Source organism: Hordeum vulgare, chromosome 6H (assembly GCF_904849725.1).
Source record: "Hordeum vulgare subsp. vulgare chromosome 6H, MorexV3_pseudomolecules_assembly, whole genome shotgun sequence".
NCBI classification, from domain to species: Eukaryota; Viridiplantae; Streptophyta; class Magnoliopsida; order Poales; family Poaceae; genus Hordeum; species Hordeum vulgare.
In genome coordinates, this window is record NC_058523.1 from 16006509 (window position 1) to 16020855 (window position 14347).

The following is a 14347-nucleotide window of genomic DNA, read 5'->3' on the forward strand; positions in this document are numbered from 1 at the left end:
AAAAAAAAACAACAGTTGGTGGGAAGAGAGACGAAAAATAACCAGGTAGAGGTGGACGAAAATTAACCGGTAACGAAATTGAACGGGTGAGATCCGGCTACCAACTGCCCCTTTATTAGTAGAGATAATAGTCTTAGTGGGTCTAGGCCATAGTCCAATGACACATAATCTTGCCTGCAAAAAACAGACTCATAATGTAGATATGCCCCGCGATCGTTTCATCCATACACATGGAATACTTTAGATTTTCAAAGTATTTTTTTCTATAATGTCAAGCCATCAACTTGGAGTGAATCTTCTAGACGGGTTAGGGTTTCAGCTGCATGTCCACGTCAATGGTGATGGTCTCAGTAGACTCCACCTTGTACTTGTACCTGCTGGCGAGCACAAAGAAGGCGACACAGTTGGCCATGGCGAGCAACGTGAGGAACGCGTAGTAATAGTCGAGGTGTGAGGCGTTGAGGTTGTTGGACACCCAAGCTTTGCCCGTCCTCTCGCGCGTCACCCGCGACACCAGTGACAGGAAGAAGCTGCTAAGGACGTTGCCCACGCCGTAGGCCGTCAGCGACAGCGCCGTGCCGAGGCTCTTCATGCTCTCCGGCGCCTGGTCGTAGAAGAACTCGATCTCGCCAGCCAGCACGAACCCGTCCGCCAGGCCCATCAGCACGTACTGCGGCAGGAGGACGAAGATGGTGAGGGGTAGCCGGCCGCCGGTCACGTCCAGCCCGTGGCTCCGCGCGTAGCTCAGGCGCCGGTTCTCGGTGAGCGACGCCGTGGCCATGGTGAGGACTTGGATCAGCTGCCCGATGCCCATCCTCGTGAGGAGGGTGATGCCTCTTGGGTTCTTGGTGTGCCTTCGCATGGCCCCGACGAAGACCCGGTCGTAGACCACGCTGGTGATGAGCATGGTGAGCGTGACGAACGCGCCGAGGCTGGCCGGCGGGATCTCGAAGTGTGGCCCCATGTGTCGATTCATGGTCGTGCCCTGCTTCACGAACAGGGTGTTGGTCTGGGCGATGAGCGTGCACGGCACGAACATGGTCACCACAAAAGGGACCAGCTTCAAGATCTGCTTCGTCTCCTCCACCTCCGTCACCGTGCATAGGTTCCATTTTGAGGTCGAGGATGCGCCACCGGCGTCCTTCACAGATGCCTTGTTGAGGAACCACATGTCGCTCGTGGAGTCCATCCGGAACTTGTGCTTCCTCGTGTACGCCTCCAGCTCCAGCTCATGCAGCTCATCGGCGTTGGCCGGCAAGGGTAGGCGCCGTTTGCAGAGCGCGGCGGCGAGCACCTTGCCAATGCGCGTGATCGCGCTGCCCTGCGGCACCTTGTGACGGTACATAGGTGTGCCGGCGAGGAAGATAACGATGGAGACGACGAGGCCGAGCGTGGGGATGCCATAGCCGATGGACCAGCTGACATTGTCCTGGAGGTAGACGAGGACCGTTGAGGAGAAGAGGATGCCCGTGAAGACGGTGAACATCCACCAGTTGAAGAAGGAGAGCTTGTGGATCCTCTCTCGACTGTCAAAGTTGTCGAACTGGTCCGCGCCCATGGTTGAGATGTTAGGCTTGGTGCCGCCATTTCCCAAGGCGACGATGTACAGACCGCCGAAGTAGACGCCCACCTGCAGGGCTGACGGCGACGGGCAAAGCTTGTCGACGCAGGGCGGAGGCTTGAGCGCTCCCACTGTCACGGACAGCGTCAGTAGCATCATCCCCTGCATATCAAGGCATCCACATCATTTCTAGTCTCTTTTTTTTTCTTGCAGACCAAGTGCATAATACAAACAATTTAGTTAATTTGGCTGGTTTTCAGGACAGTTTTTCGGTGAATGTGAGCATCCTCTCCCTTGGATGAACAGTAAACTGGCAAAATAAAAGGAAAAAAAATGAAAAACAAATAGGCATCAAATATGCACAAATGTTTTGGTTTGTTTTTGCTATTTGGTTGCCCAAAACACTTGTGCATATTTTTATCCTTTCGTGTGTGTTAGTTTGTTTTTCTTCGCGTGTGTGTGCACTCTTTGAGAGTGCCTGCGCATGCGCATGTCCACTACAAGTATGTTTGCCCGGCTCCAGTAAACGAGTGACGACGACGGCGACACACCTTCGACTTGTTTAAGTGTTGCTATGTTGTAATTTTTGTTGTTTTTTGTTATGCCTTGTCATGAATTTGATTCAAACAAATAATGAATGTTCCATACTGTTGTTCTGTTATTTGAGAAATTCACATGTGATCAAAGAAAGATACTCCATTCAATCCGCTGATTTACGTATCATATCGAGCTCTCAAAGGCTCCCCATACGTATGTCCAGAATTTTTGATTTCGTTTTCTGTTTTTTACCGGTCCGTGGCGAAATGTGCGAAATTCGTTTTTTTGGAAAATCTCGGTCGGAAAGCCCAAACAAATTTTGAATTTTTAGATGAAAATTGACCGAAATTTGTACGAAATTTGACTAAAACTTTGAACAAACCAGAACAAAAAATGAATCTAAGCATCAAAACATTACGCATCAGAACTGAAAGCAATGGCATAGTAGTACAACAATAGTCCGTGGCACTGCCACCACTTGCCCGGTCAACACGGCTACTGCCTACTGCCCATGGAGCTTTCATTCAAATTAAGTATCTGGGAAGGAGGAGATGGAGGAGCAGGGTAGGAAGTGGTTAGTGCTTAAGGAGGAGGACGATGGGCAGAGACGGCGCTGCCCCTCGTGGCCGCGGAGCTGGTTCCGCCTAAGGCCTCGTTCGGTTCCATAGATTTTCAAGGGGTTTGAAGGGGATTGGAAAGGATTAAATCCCCAGCAAGTCAAAATTCACCTCAAACCCCTCCAATCCCCTTCAATCCCCTTGTGGTGGGGATTAACCGAACAAGCCCTAAATCGGCCTCCGTTTCGTGCAGCTGCCGCACAAAGGGGTGTGGAGGAGAAACTGATAATAGGGTTGGGAGAGTCTCGGTTGTGTTTTTATAATACAAAGACTTATCTATGGGCTGTGCTGGACCATGGGCAGGGCTGTGAATTTAAGAAAGATCCTGTGATACTGGTTTGTTGTTTGATGGTTGGTGATACTCCTGTGATACTGGTTTGATGATAGGCTAGCTTTTGTTTTGCCTGGTGAATGAAGATATCAGGTTTTCGTCCCGCGGTCTATTGTTCCCGATGACAAGGCGTAGACGGTGGGTTTCCTGGTATTGTCACGAGCTCGCTTCTTTTCCCTTTCCCTTCATTCTGGTTTCTGGTCCGAAAGAACATTGTATTTTCGTTATGAAAAGTAATGAAAAGAGAAGAAGTCCAGTTCGGAAAAAAAAAGATCCGAAATTTTTGGACCGGTTTGCATTGTTATCGGGCCTGAACGGGATGACGAAGGTTGGTTAGTACTAGCAAATTTGCTCGAGTTAGAATATCCAGCAAGAAGAGCATCGACAAGGTTGGTTACCATGAAATAGATGGCGGAGCCGATGACGAAGGTCCAGTAGCGGCCGAGGTAGGCGTCGGCGAGGTGGGCGCCGATCAGGGGCGTGATGAAGACGGCGCCGGACCAGTTGGTGACGTTGTTGGACGCTTCCACCGTCCCCTGGTGCATCTTCTCCGTGAGGTAGACGAACAGGTTCGACGAGATCCCGTAGTAGGCCATCCGCTCGAACAGCTCGTACACTGCCATGGATGAATTAGCTGCATGAAGAACAGAAGCAAGCATGTGTGGGCATGATCACGCGGTAATGGTGCCTACCTACGATGAATGAGCAGGCGGTCCAGCCGCCCCTCTTCGACCGGAGCACGGGGTTGCCCCGGAGATCCACCGACCCGTCCTGCACGTACTCCTGCCGTCCGGTGCCGCTCTCCACGGCCAGGCTATCCGCCGCCGCCATTGCTGCTACCTAGCTAGCCTGCTTTGCTGCAGCTAGCTCTCCTCTCTCTCTCTCCCTCTTGCTCTCTGACCAGGTAGTATTATATGAGCGAGCTGCTATCAACTGATGTACACACCGTACTAACGGTGCTAGTACGGCCGGCCGGCAGGACGGTAGAGGAAGACGAGGTCAACGCCGTGCAATGCGAGTAGTGAAGGTGCGTGCTTGACCCAAGTGGCGTGCACGGATAGTCTCTGCCGTGATCTGTGATGCCAGGCTGCTGTGATCTGCCGTGCATATGGTATCAGATTTATTTTTTAATAAATGATGGATTTTAATGATTCAAAATGAAGTATCAAGTTGATACAAACATAACTAGCACACATCCGACCTCCGCATACCTAAGATGCACACAGCCAACATCAACACACACGAAAAAAAAAACCCGGTAAATAGCAAAGTCGTATAAGATCAAAGCTATATCGAAGTGTGTAAAAAGAAAAAAATCCGAAGCAATCAAATATGCGATCAATAAACTACAACAATGACCAGATCCGCACCAACCATCTCATGACATCACAAGGACAACGAGTTTCTTCAACAACAACGCCTTCAGAAAGGTAGTGACGCTCGAGCGTCGTCGTCACCAGATCCAACCACAAAAGGACAGAGTCTAGGTTTTCACCCTGAAGAACCAATCTAAACAAATCCGAGCAATGCCTTTAACAAGATAACGACATAAAACATCATCACTTCCATGTACAACCAACTCGGGTCAGCCCTAGATTTTCATCCCGGAGCTTGAGACCGTGCACATGAGAAGCACCACCATCGGAGTCAATCATGTGCTATCGCCACCACTTTTTCGCAGTCCTAGCAGACGCATGACACTGGTTAACGCCATTGCACAACCATCCCTCTGCGTCATGTCGCCGTCCATAGAATGCATCTCTTCGTCGAAGGCAATCACCAAATCTAAAGTGTGTAACCCTCGTAAAGTCCTTTCAGTGACATCACAATTCGCAGCGGACGCTGGCGCAAGCCTGAGTACTCACCCGGACCAACACAGACAACAGAGCAGTGCACCGCCGATTGCCACCTCGACGAAAAAAACCCAGACCACGTCGTCCGCATATGGACTGGCATTGCCGAAGTGGAGCACGAAAGGCAGATCGAACCACAGACCAAGAACCATAGCACCACAAGACACACCATCCCTAGCTCGTCTCCATTGAAACGTCCGTCGGCAGCGCCCAATGGCTAGCACCAGGGCAGCCGCACCTGAGGCACGCGCAGCTCCAGCCGACCCCGCACAACCACCAAAGCCGACCCCGCACAACCACCAATATGGGGTAGAGGAAGACCTGGAGTGCAGCCGGGGCCTTGGTTGCCTGGGATGCCAGGGGTCCCGATCCAGATCGAAGGAGAACTAGGCGCGTGGAACAATGGAGAAGCAAGGGAAAACAAGAAGAGTGCGCCCCTCCGCCGTAGTCCGCATGTGGCAGCATCCTCCGACGGCGACGAGATTTAAAATGGAGAGAGATTTTCACTTCCCGTTCTGTGCACCAACTAGATACACATACAACTATTTTAACATGAGTATCAAGATAAACATGGTTCTTATAATTTCTTAAATGAATATCGAGATATTTTTGAATCAGTGATTCCACCACACATACATCAAGCTTAATCCTTAATAAATAGGAGATAACTTCATATGCATCATCTGTCAATTTTAGAAATTAAACTCAAATCATTGGATTGCACAACCGCATGCCCAATCACTAAGCCATGGCTCTCTTTGCACATCAAATCCAGTGCATATGTAGTACTTCAATACCTTAGCTTATTTATCATCCCGGCGGTCCTACAATACCGTTTGCTGTGATCCACCGTACACGCCAGACTAATTAACACTGTTGGGAGACCGGGAGAATACATCATTTGCTTGCCTGTCCCGCTCGCTGATCACGCAGATTCGTGGCGGCGAAACGAGATCCTCACAGAGTCCTTTTTACAGGTCCTTTTCGTTGTTCTATGGAGATGCATTATCATCGTACCGTCAATCAAAAATTAAAAGAGATGCATGTCACATCATACTGCCGTGCGCATGTTTGATTTGTATGGCCGTCTGACGTGGGAGAGAGCTTAGGGACAAAGAGAAATGTGAGACTATGGTAGTAGTATGCAGCAAACGACAGTCAGCAAAGATGCTGAGAGCTGCACGGTACTGTGTGTATCGTCGTGCCGGGCTTATATATATATAATCAAAGAGGCAGTCGCACTAATCTGGATTACTGGAGCTCCCTCGAATTAGAACTTGGCAAAAGCACCAGCGGTCTAGTGGTAGAATAGTAAGTACCCTGCTACGGTGCATATATACCCGGGTTTGATTCCTGGCTGGTGCATCTTTTTTTTATAATGCTATTTTTCTTTTCAGGATTAGGATTTTTTCTATGACACGGACTTTGTACAAACGTGCTTTCGATAAGGCGAGTGATTCGGTTTATAACAGACGCACGATTCCTTCTTCCCCAACTGCTTCGCCACTAAAAACAAGCATGATGGCATATGTTCATCCCGAGCAGCCCACCACCCATCCGCCAATATGTCAGCCAGCTCACCGGACATCCACGCCGCCGCCCTCGTCGGCGCCGGCTGGCTCCTATCGGTTTCACGGGAGGACACCCTCGTCGCTGGTGATCGCCATCACATCCCCGTCCTCGTCGTTCCCAGTAGGATGTTGCCTTAATTGTAGCAAAAACGACGCCATCGTCGCAAAAACGCCCGCTGTATCTATCGTGGCAGCACTTAGATGCCACTGTCGTATCACGCCAGTCGCCGCACCACCGTGCCTCCTGCCACAACACTCAGTGTTGCCGGTCGCACCCAGTTGAAGCTTTTTTCTCATGCTGGTTGGGGATTTTTCTCGTGTTGGGTGAAGCTTTTTTCTAACCGTCGATGCTCGCTTACATGGGGTTGAAAAAACGATATCCGCAAATGAACTAATGGATGTAGCACAAATTCTCGCAAGTTGTAGCACAAAATGTGACGCTTCATTAAGAATGTCCTCGCCGCTAACCCGGGTCGCATGTCCGTCATTAATGAATGTAGCAAATTTCTTGGAAAATGCTTCTGATCTGTAGTTTGAAGGCGCGCCCGTGCCAGACTACTCGAAGCCCGTCAATACATTGGAAAGTTGACGCTTCAGATTTCGTCTCGTATTAATAAAAAAAAGGAAAAATTGATTCCTTCATATCCCCGCACGCAATCCCCTCCCCCAATCTCTCGCCATCGAATCGGCTATTAATCACCGGCCCTGCTGAGCTCTGCTTCCCACCTCTCTCGCCTCGCCGCCAGCTCGTGCTCACCAAATCCAGTGCGCCGCTGTCATGTAATCGAAACTCCACCAGCCAACGACGATAGTTCCACCTCACCAGCCAGCTCCATCTAACTCGCACCTCCAACTCAACCCCCCTTGCATCGGTGGACCGCACTGCCCAGCTTCGTCCTTCGCTCCTCCCCGTCGAGCAGCACAGCTACGCCCCAGTCCACTCCACCGATGCTGCCCCCGTGCGATTATGTGGTGTTTTCTTAGTCGCTAGGCTCCCCCATCTATTGAATCAGATGCATCCCTATCGATTGATTCGGCCGGAGTACACTATTTTTGGATTGCATAATTGCGTCCCTATTTGAAAGAAGGCATTTCCAAAGCAAAAGGTATGCACACTTCGTGGATTGCCCCACATTTGGGGATTTGCATTTTTTGCAACGGAGTGTGTGTGTGTGTGTGTGTTTTGCCAAAATATTAAAAAAGGATTGTTGTTGTGTAATTCATCCATTTTTTATTTCATGTTTCTATAGAATTTTAGTTCATGGAAGCTCATAAAACCTCCAATTAGGGGAGACCCGCTTGTAGATAATAAATTTCTGCACCCGGTTGTTTGGGGCAAGCAGTCTATTTTGCAATCTCAAATTTATGTGTTTCCAATGTATCTTCCTTATGCACCGATTTCAGAGAATTAGTGCTTCCTATGTACATAAGGAATTTTTCCATACTGCTTCTTATATATATATGTACTGATGCATCTTAGCATCTACCATGCTTCGTATGTATGGACTGCATTTCAATCTTGTTATACTTCTTATGTGTAAAAATTATTTATTCATATAATTAACAACAATGCTCCATAGGTGATTCATACGTACATAAGCTTCTTTCACACTATGGAACTTTAGGCTCTTGCCATGTTTCTAGTTGTATAGATGTGAAGTTCATTGCCTTAGAGCATCCTTGCTTTTACGGGTACATAACTACATATAGAACAACAAGCTTGCTTCTTGATTGGTATATATGTTAGGAATGCGTGGAAATTTTCTTTTTTTGAAAACAAACAAGCTTCATTACATTTCTCATCACATGTATGGTTTATTTTTCTTCCATGGCCACTTCGGGTTATGTAATTAGCCTTTTCATTCTAGTAACAATATGTATATATTCCATTGTTAATACAATAGTATGTTGTGCTTGCATATTTATATTTCATTCTATATATCCCCTTGCTCTCTCGTCGTTTGTAAGTCTATGATTTCATGCATGACAAAATTAAGAGGACGGAATTGACAGGCCATTTGCTACCGTATTCAACCGTATATTTATGCTTCCATCTTACAGTAAATTTTATTGCTTCAAAATGCTAAATTCTATGTTTTGGCCATACATGTGTTCTTCCACACTTTTCCACGATGCTTACCTTACTTACGTGCTTTGACTCATATTTTTCATTGCTTCAAAGAATTATGTTTTGCTTCAAGCAATTCGTTTGTGTTTTGGACAGCGTTGGAAGAATTATCTAAAGCTCCACACATCGACACATAGCTCCAATTTGAGACGAGAGTGTCCACAACTGAAGGTGCCGAGGGATCAGCATAGAAGAATGCCTTGACACACGCGCAGGTGTGAACTGTGACCCTTTGGGTGATGTCGTGATGAGTCAGGCAGACACCAGACATTTAAGTGGATGAAGAGAACATGAGAAGATGACAAGTACAAAGGTGGAAAGGAAGAAGGAGGAGTGGGCTGACGGTGGCGCCATGAGAGGAAGCCGAACGGGAGAAAGAGAGAGATGACGGTGGATTTTTATTTGCCACATCACTCCTTACTAGTGGGCTACACCGGTTAGTTTTTCTGCCAAAATGTGGTCAAACGAACACGAGGGCAATGTGTGACAACTGGAACCAGAATCGACACTTAACCCATTAACTCAGCTCTAACTGTGTTAACTCTTTCAAAGTAGTCGCACTAATCAAGATTAATTAGGAGAGCTCCCTCGATTGACGGCTCATCCAAAGCACCAGTGGTCTAGTGGTAGAATAGTACCCTGCCACGGTACAGACCCGGGTTCGATTCCCGGCTGGTGCATGCATAATATTTTTATTAGGAACAAAAAAATGGTTTTGAAACTCGGCCTTCATGATGGTCTTTAAATTTGAAATCCAAAATTCATATTTTTATATTTTAAAAATTCTGAAAAATAAATACAGAGACAAGTGAGGGTGTAATACACATGTGTGTAAATTTTGAGAAAAAAAATATGTTGAAATATGGCCTGTATAAAAAAGATAATTATGAGGCTTTTTAACACATGATACTATTCATCATCCTAGGTCATGAAATTGTCTTTTTTGTGCAGATTATATTTCAAGGTATTTCATCCTAGAAGTTTACACACATACACATAACATTCTTCTTTACTTACATATTTTATTAAAAAAAAATTGAATTTTGATTTTTTCAGAAATTTCAAGCTCCATGGAGTTTGGCCTCCAAACACCCGTTCTCCAAATATTGTGACTAAATCTTGTTCTAGCCAAAACATGCAATAGTTGTGATTCCCTGATGTGTTGTTTTAGGGTACTGAGCCTGATTAGCCTGATTATCTGTACAATTTTTCACTGTCATAACTCATATGTATTCTGTTTTTCAGGTATTTAGGACAGTAAAACTGAACCTAATCACTGCCCTCTCAGGCTATTAGAGATTTCAGCCATCAGATCATCATTTGGGTCGTTTCTAGCCGTCCATTTACACTCAGTTCGTGATCTGGGCCTCTGTCCTAAAGGGCAGCTATTCCAGTGAAAATTTTGGAGCCCTGTGGTGCATTTAGGCCCCATACCGCAAAAAGCCCAATTAGGCCGATCGCTCCGTAGAAAAGAAAAGGCAACCCTTCCTTCCTCCTCCTCCCTCATGATCTAGGTCTGGGCGATGTGCTGTCGCCCATCGCCCGTCGCCCGCCGCCCTACTTTTCTTGATCCCGTAGCAGTGGCACCATACCCTCTTATCCAGAAAATCGATTAGTTGTGCAGCCACATCCACTCTGCATCCATCCAATGAGGAGCGGAGTCGAGGCGACGCTAGCGGGGGAACCGGCGGTCGAGGGGATCCGGCGCGACGCGCGTTAGGGAACTGGCGTCCAGGGGATCTGGCGGAGGTGAGGCGCCCGAGAGTATCCGGCGCTCGAGTGGACGCCTCCAGGTTAGTTCCGTCATCCTCCCCCCTTATCTGCCAGGCCATGGAAGTACCTAACCGTGCTGGCGCGGCAACAACGAGCCGACGACGCCTCCGCTCAAGTTGCGGCGATGGAACCCGCGCCATGGTCGCGTCTACCCTGGAGATCTCCAACACGTGCAGCGGACGGGGCCACCTAAACCAGCAACACCGCGTCAGCCGACGAGCGTCACTTGCAAGCGCACCAGGACAAGCCCCTCCAGGAGACAGGAGTGTTAGATCTTCCCTTGATCTAATTTCGGTTGCCTGTTGGCAAATTTCCGGCCTAACGGTAGATTTTCGCCATTGGATGGTTGATGTTCATATTGTTGGCTTCTGTCCCCGTTCATTGTTGAGTTCAGAAATATGGCTTTTGTTCGAACATTCCTCTGATTGTATGTCTTTCACGCAGGAATTGCAGAGGCCAGCCACTACTTCCTTCGATTGCAGCATACTTGTAGGAGGTTCATCCATGGCTCCTGGATAGATTAGCATCCCTCAAGGAGATTCATTGTGCGCCCCTTCTTTTCATGTATGCATTGAGTACATCTATGCCTTTCTCTTCATATTTTGTTTTTCTGCCCAATATAATGCAGCTGATATATAATGCTAAACGAGAAACTGTGTTGGTCGGTACACCAAGGCTATTTCAGCAACAAAACCAGGGAAAAGACTTGCAGGGCTGCAAAGCGTGCACATGTATTTCGGTTGGATTCCATTGCTGGCCTTTTTACAATGGATTCATAGCATGTAGGGTCGTATGGAATGAAAAAATGGTACCATAAAATGTATGCGTTCAAATCATATATCTCTTCTGAATGTGTTAACAATCTGCTTCATGATTATTTTTCCAAGAGATATCACTGAACTCAAACACTCGTTATCTCTGCTGACATGAAAAGAAACCTTTCAAGAACGTTGTACAACTAGAAATGAAACAAATAGCAGGAATTATTTCTTCACAAAAGTCTGTATTAATGGCGGCCATATTTTTGAAAAACGTTGTTGCGTGTGTTAAGCTACAAAAAAACAAGATATATATGTCTTGTTTGTTGGATTACCCGTTAACATGATGTATGAGGGGTTACTTTTCACTATCAGTGTTGTTGTCTTCCTCAGTCTTACGGATTTAAGAAATTATTATCCGGTAATTTGATGCCATCAACTGCAATTGTGATGCCTTGATTAAATTTAATGTTTTTCAGTAAGTTTATTTAGTATCATCCTGAAACTACCCCAAATATTATTAATCAAAGTTAATTGATCAAGAGTTACAGTTTATATGCTATGCTTATTTCTTTACTGCTCATTCTCCATCAACCTGCTATGAAGAAATGGTCTGATGGTACCAAACCCTAAGAAATAAAATCCAGTGCAATGTTTCGGAATGATGTTACCAAGCTGTCTCCTGGATAACTGAGAATTTTGCAGACTACCCAAGATTTATACAAAGCAATGATACTTCAATATGTATATCCTTTGTACCATAATTTCATTCTCTTAAACTATGACATCCCCGCACCCACCTGCCGCCGCCTTGTGTAAAAATGAACATTCTATCTGACGCCTATCACTGTAATGGCGAAGCTATCATGAAAAAGCTGGGCGGGCCAAATACTGCAAAATCTTCTACCAAACTAAATATCACTGTAATGTTATGGGCCGGGCTTCCTATAAAACATTTTTTCCTTCAGTCCTGGGCGGGCCATGGGCCATCCGGCGTTGATGTAGCCTAGCCGATGGCCTGTACATCTCTACCTTGAAAATGTGTGCTTGGATTTTATGAAAAATTATATTTTCATGATGTAAATTTTTATCATTCTACTGATAAAATTAACGGACGCAGCAACGCGCGCCATTAATGATCTAGTAATGACTAGAAACGCACACTCTGCAGAAGAAGAAGAATAGAGCCGAGCTCCTTATTGACCGACCGATCGACGCCTGTTGTGCTAGTGGTGTTTCGGAGCAACCTGTACAGATAACAGATGCACATACTTGCTTCACATCCATTAGGCAAGGGCTCGACGAGCAACATTATTCTGTTGTTGATCAGGTTATTGACATTCGTCGTCGCCCTGCCTTCACGAACCTGGCGAGCTGAAGGTGGAAGGCAACTGACTCAGCCTTTTTCTTACTGCTGATCAGCGGATATTGACAAGTAGAAAACATATCTACCACCATTACTGTTCTTGATTGTGTATGCATGCATGGATTACAATTTGTTGTGTTAAGCTTACTGAACCTGAACCTGTGATGCTAGTATTACGTTTTTGAATTTTTTAAAATAACGCCAGAGGCACGCTGTGTTCGTGCTGCGGCTGAGTAGGGATAGCGTTTACTTTTCGTGTCAATTGTGGAACTGTGGCCACGATCTCGTCCGTGGGATGGCGCGGATAAAACGGATCAAGGCCGGCTTGTTAGGATCAGAGGGAATAAAAGAAAGAAACAGAAAAGACGCAAAGTTTACGCGTCGCAAAACTCCATCTCTGCGAACTCTGTGTCCGCGTTCACGAACTGAAACTGCACCTTGCGTGTATCCACCTCACGTGTGTGTTCCTGTGTTTGATCTAACATTTGGTATTCAGAGCGTTGGTTCACGGGAGGCGGTGCACGGCGGCGGAGTCACGAGGAGTTGTGGCGGCGGTGATCGGCGATGGGAGATACGTCGCCCAAGAAGGATCAGATCGGCGGCGGCGGCAGCGGTGGCGGAAAGTACACGCCGCCGGCAAAGAGGCCCGGCGATGACGGTGCCGTGGTTGTGCCGCGCGCGCCGACGAGGACCGGTGGTGTCCCGATCCAATATCCAATGCTTAACGACTCCAACTACGGTCTTTGGGCTGTGAAGATGAAAGTGCTGCTCCGCTCGTTCGGTGTATTGTCGGCGTTGGAGGGCACTGTAGAGTTTGACCAAGGAAAGGATGATGAGGCGTTTGCCGCTCTCTCCCAGTCCGTCCCGGACGTGGTGATGATGGCGGTGGCCAACTGCGAGACTGCACACGATGCCTGGGAGGCTATCCGACGCATGCGCGTCGGCGAAGATCGTGTCCAGAAGGCGCGAGTGAAACAACTCAAGCGTCAGCTCGATCGTATGGAGATGGCGGATAGCGAGTCGGTCAGTGTGTTCGCGCAGAAGCTCATGACGCTCGTCGGAGAAATCCGGTCGCTGGGCGAGATGGTGTCAGATGAGTCGGTCATTGAGGTCCTCTTCAACGTCGTCCCGAGCCGATTTGGGGATACCGTGACCACCATCGAGCAATGGGGTGACCTCACTACCATGACAGTGTCCGAGGCAGTCGGTCGCCTCGCCGCGTTTGAAGAAAGCCAACGCGGGTGGCGTCGTCACTCCGGTGGGAAGGAGGACCAGCTGATGTTGATGACGCAGGCCCTCGAGCAGCTTATGAAGGGCAAAAAGGGGTCACCTGGAGCTGGCAGCAGCAACGCAGCTCGTGGCCGTGGAGGCGGTTGAGGTCGCGGCGGTGGCCGCACTGGGCGCGGTGATCGTGCCGACGGTACACAAGCTGGACGCGGTGAAAGCAATGACCGCGACAAGCAGAAGAAGCATCGGAAATTTGACATCACCAAAGTGAGGTGCTTCAATTGTAACGAGATGGGACACTTCAGATCAGATTGTCCAGAGCCACGACGAGAAAATGCAAACTTAGCACAGCAAGATGAGGATGATGAGCCCGGCCTTCTGATGCTGGAAGCACGTGAGTTGGCACCACCAGAAATAGTTCCAACTGAGCAAGTGTTTCTGAATGAAGAGAAAGTTGTGCCAAAACTTTCAGGTAGCCGAGGCATATCTTGGTATCTAGATACAGGGGCAAGCAATCACATGACAGAAACCATGAGAAGTTTGCAGAATTAGATGAGTCAGTGAAGGGAAAGGTTCGCTTCGGTGATGCTCAGCTGTGGAGATTTGTGGCCGCGGATCAGTACTG

At 47.7% G+C, this 14347-nt stretch overlaps 1 protein-coding gene and 1 non-coding gene across 2 annotated transcripts; one reads left to right on the top strand and one right to left on the bottom strand.

The window, feature by feature from the left end:
- Positions 1 to 307: 307 nt before the first annotated feature.
- Positions 308 to 3877, bottom strand: LOC123404917 (protein NRT1/ PTR FAMILY 5.2-like). Its single transcript, XM_045098829.1, has 3 exons — positions 3739 to 3877; positions 3445 to 3662; positions 308 to 1723 (listed from the first exon to the last, which is right to left on the bottom strand). Exons 1-3 carry the CDS (start codon positions 3875 to 3877, stop codon positions 308 to 310), a joined length of 1773 nt encoding a protein of 590 aa, XP_044954764.1.
- A 5330-nt stretch (positions 3878 to 9207) lies between these two features.
- Positions 9208 to 9278, top strand: TRNAG-GCC. Its single transcript has one exon. It is a non-coding gene; the product is annotated as a tRNA-Gly (tRNA).
- The last annotated feature ends 5069 nt before the right edge of the window (positions 9279 to 14347 follow it).

Excerpts from the sequence above, each read along its gene's own strand:
- LOC123404917 (XM_045098829.1), bottom strand. The coding sequence starts at position 3,877 with ATGGCGGCGGCGGATAGCCTGGCCGTGGAGAGCGGCACCGGACGGCAG. Across the intron at positions 3,663-3,738 it reads CGCCTGCTCATTCATCGTAG|TGTACGAGCTGTTCGAGCGG; the intron begins GTAGGCACCATT and ends CATCCATGGCAG. Across the intron at positions 1,724-3,444 it reads GCTCCGCCATCTATTTCATG|GGGATGATGCTACTGACGCT; the intron begins GTAACCAACCTT and ends CTTGATATGCAG.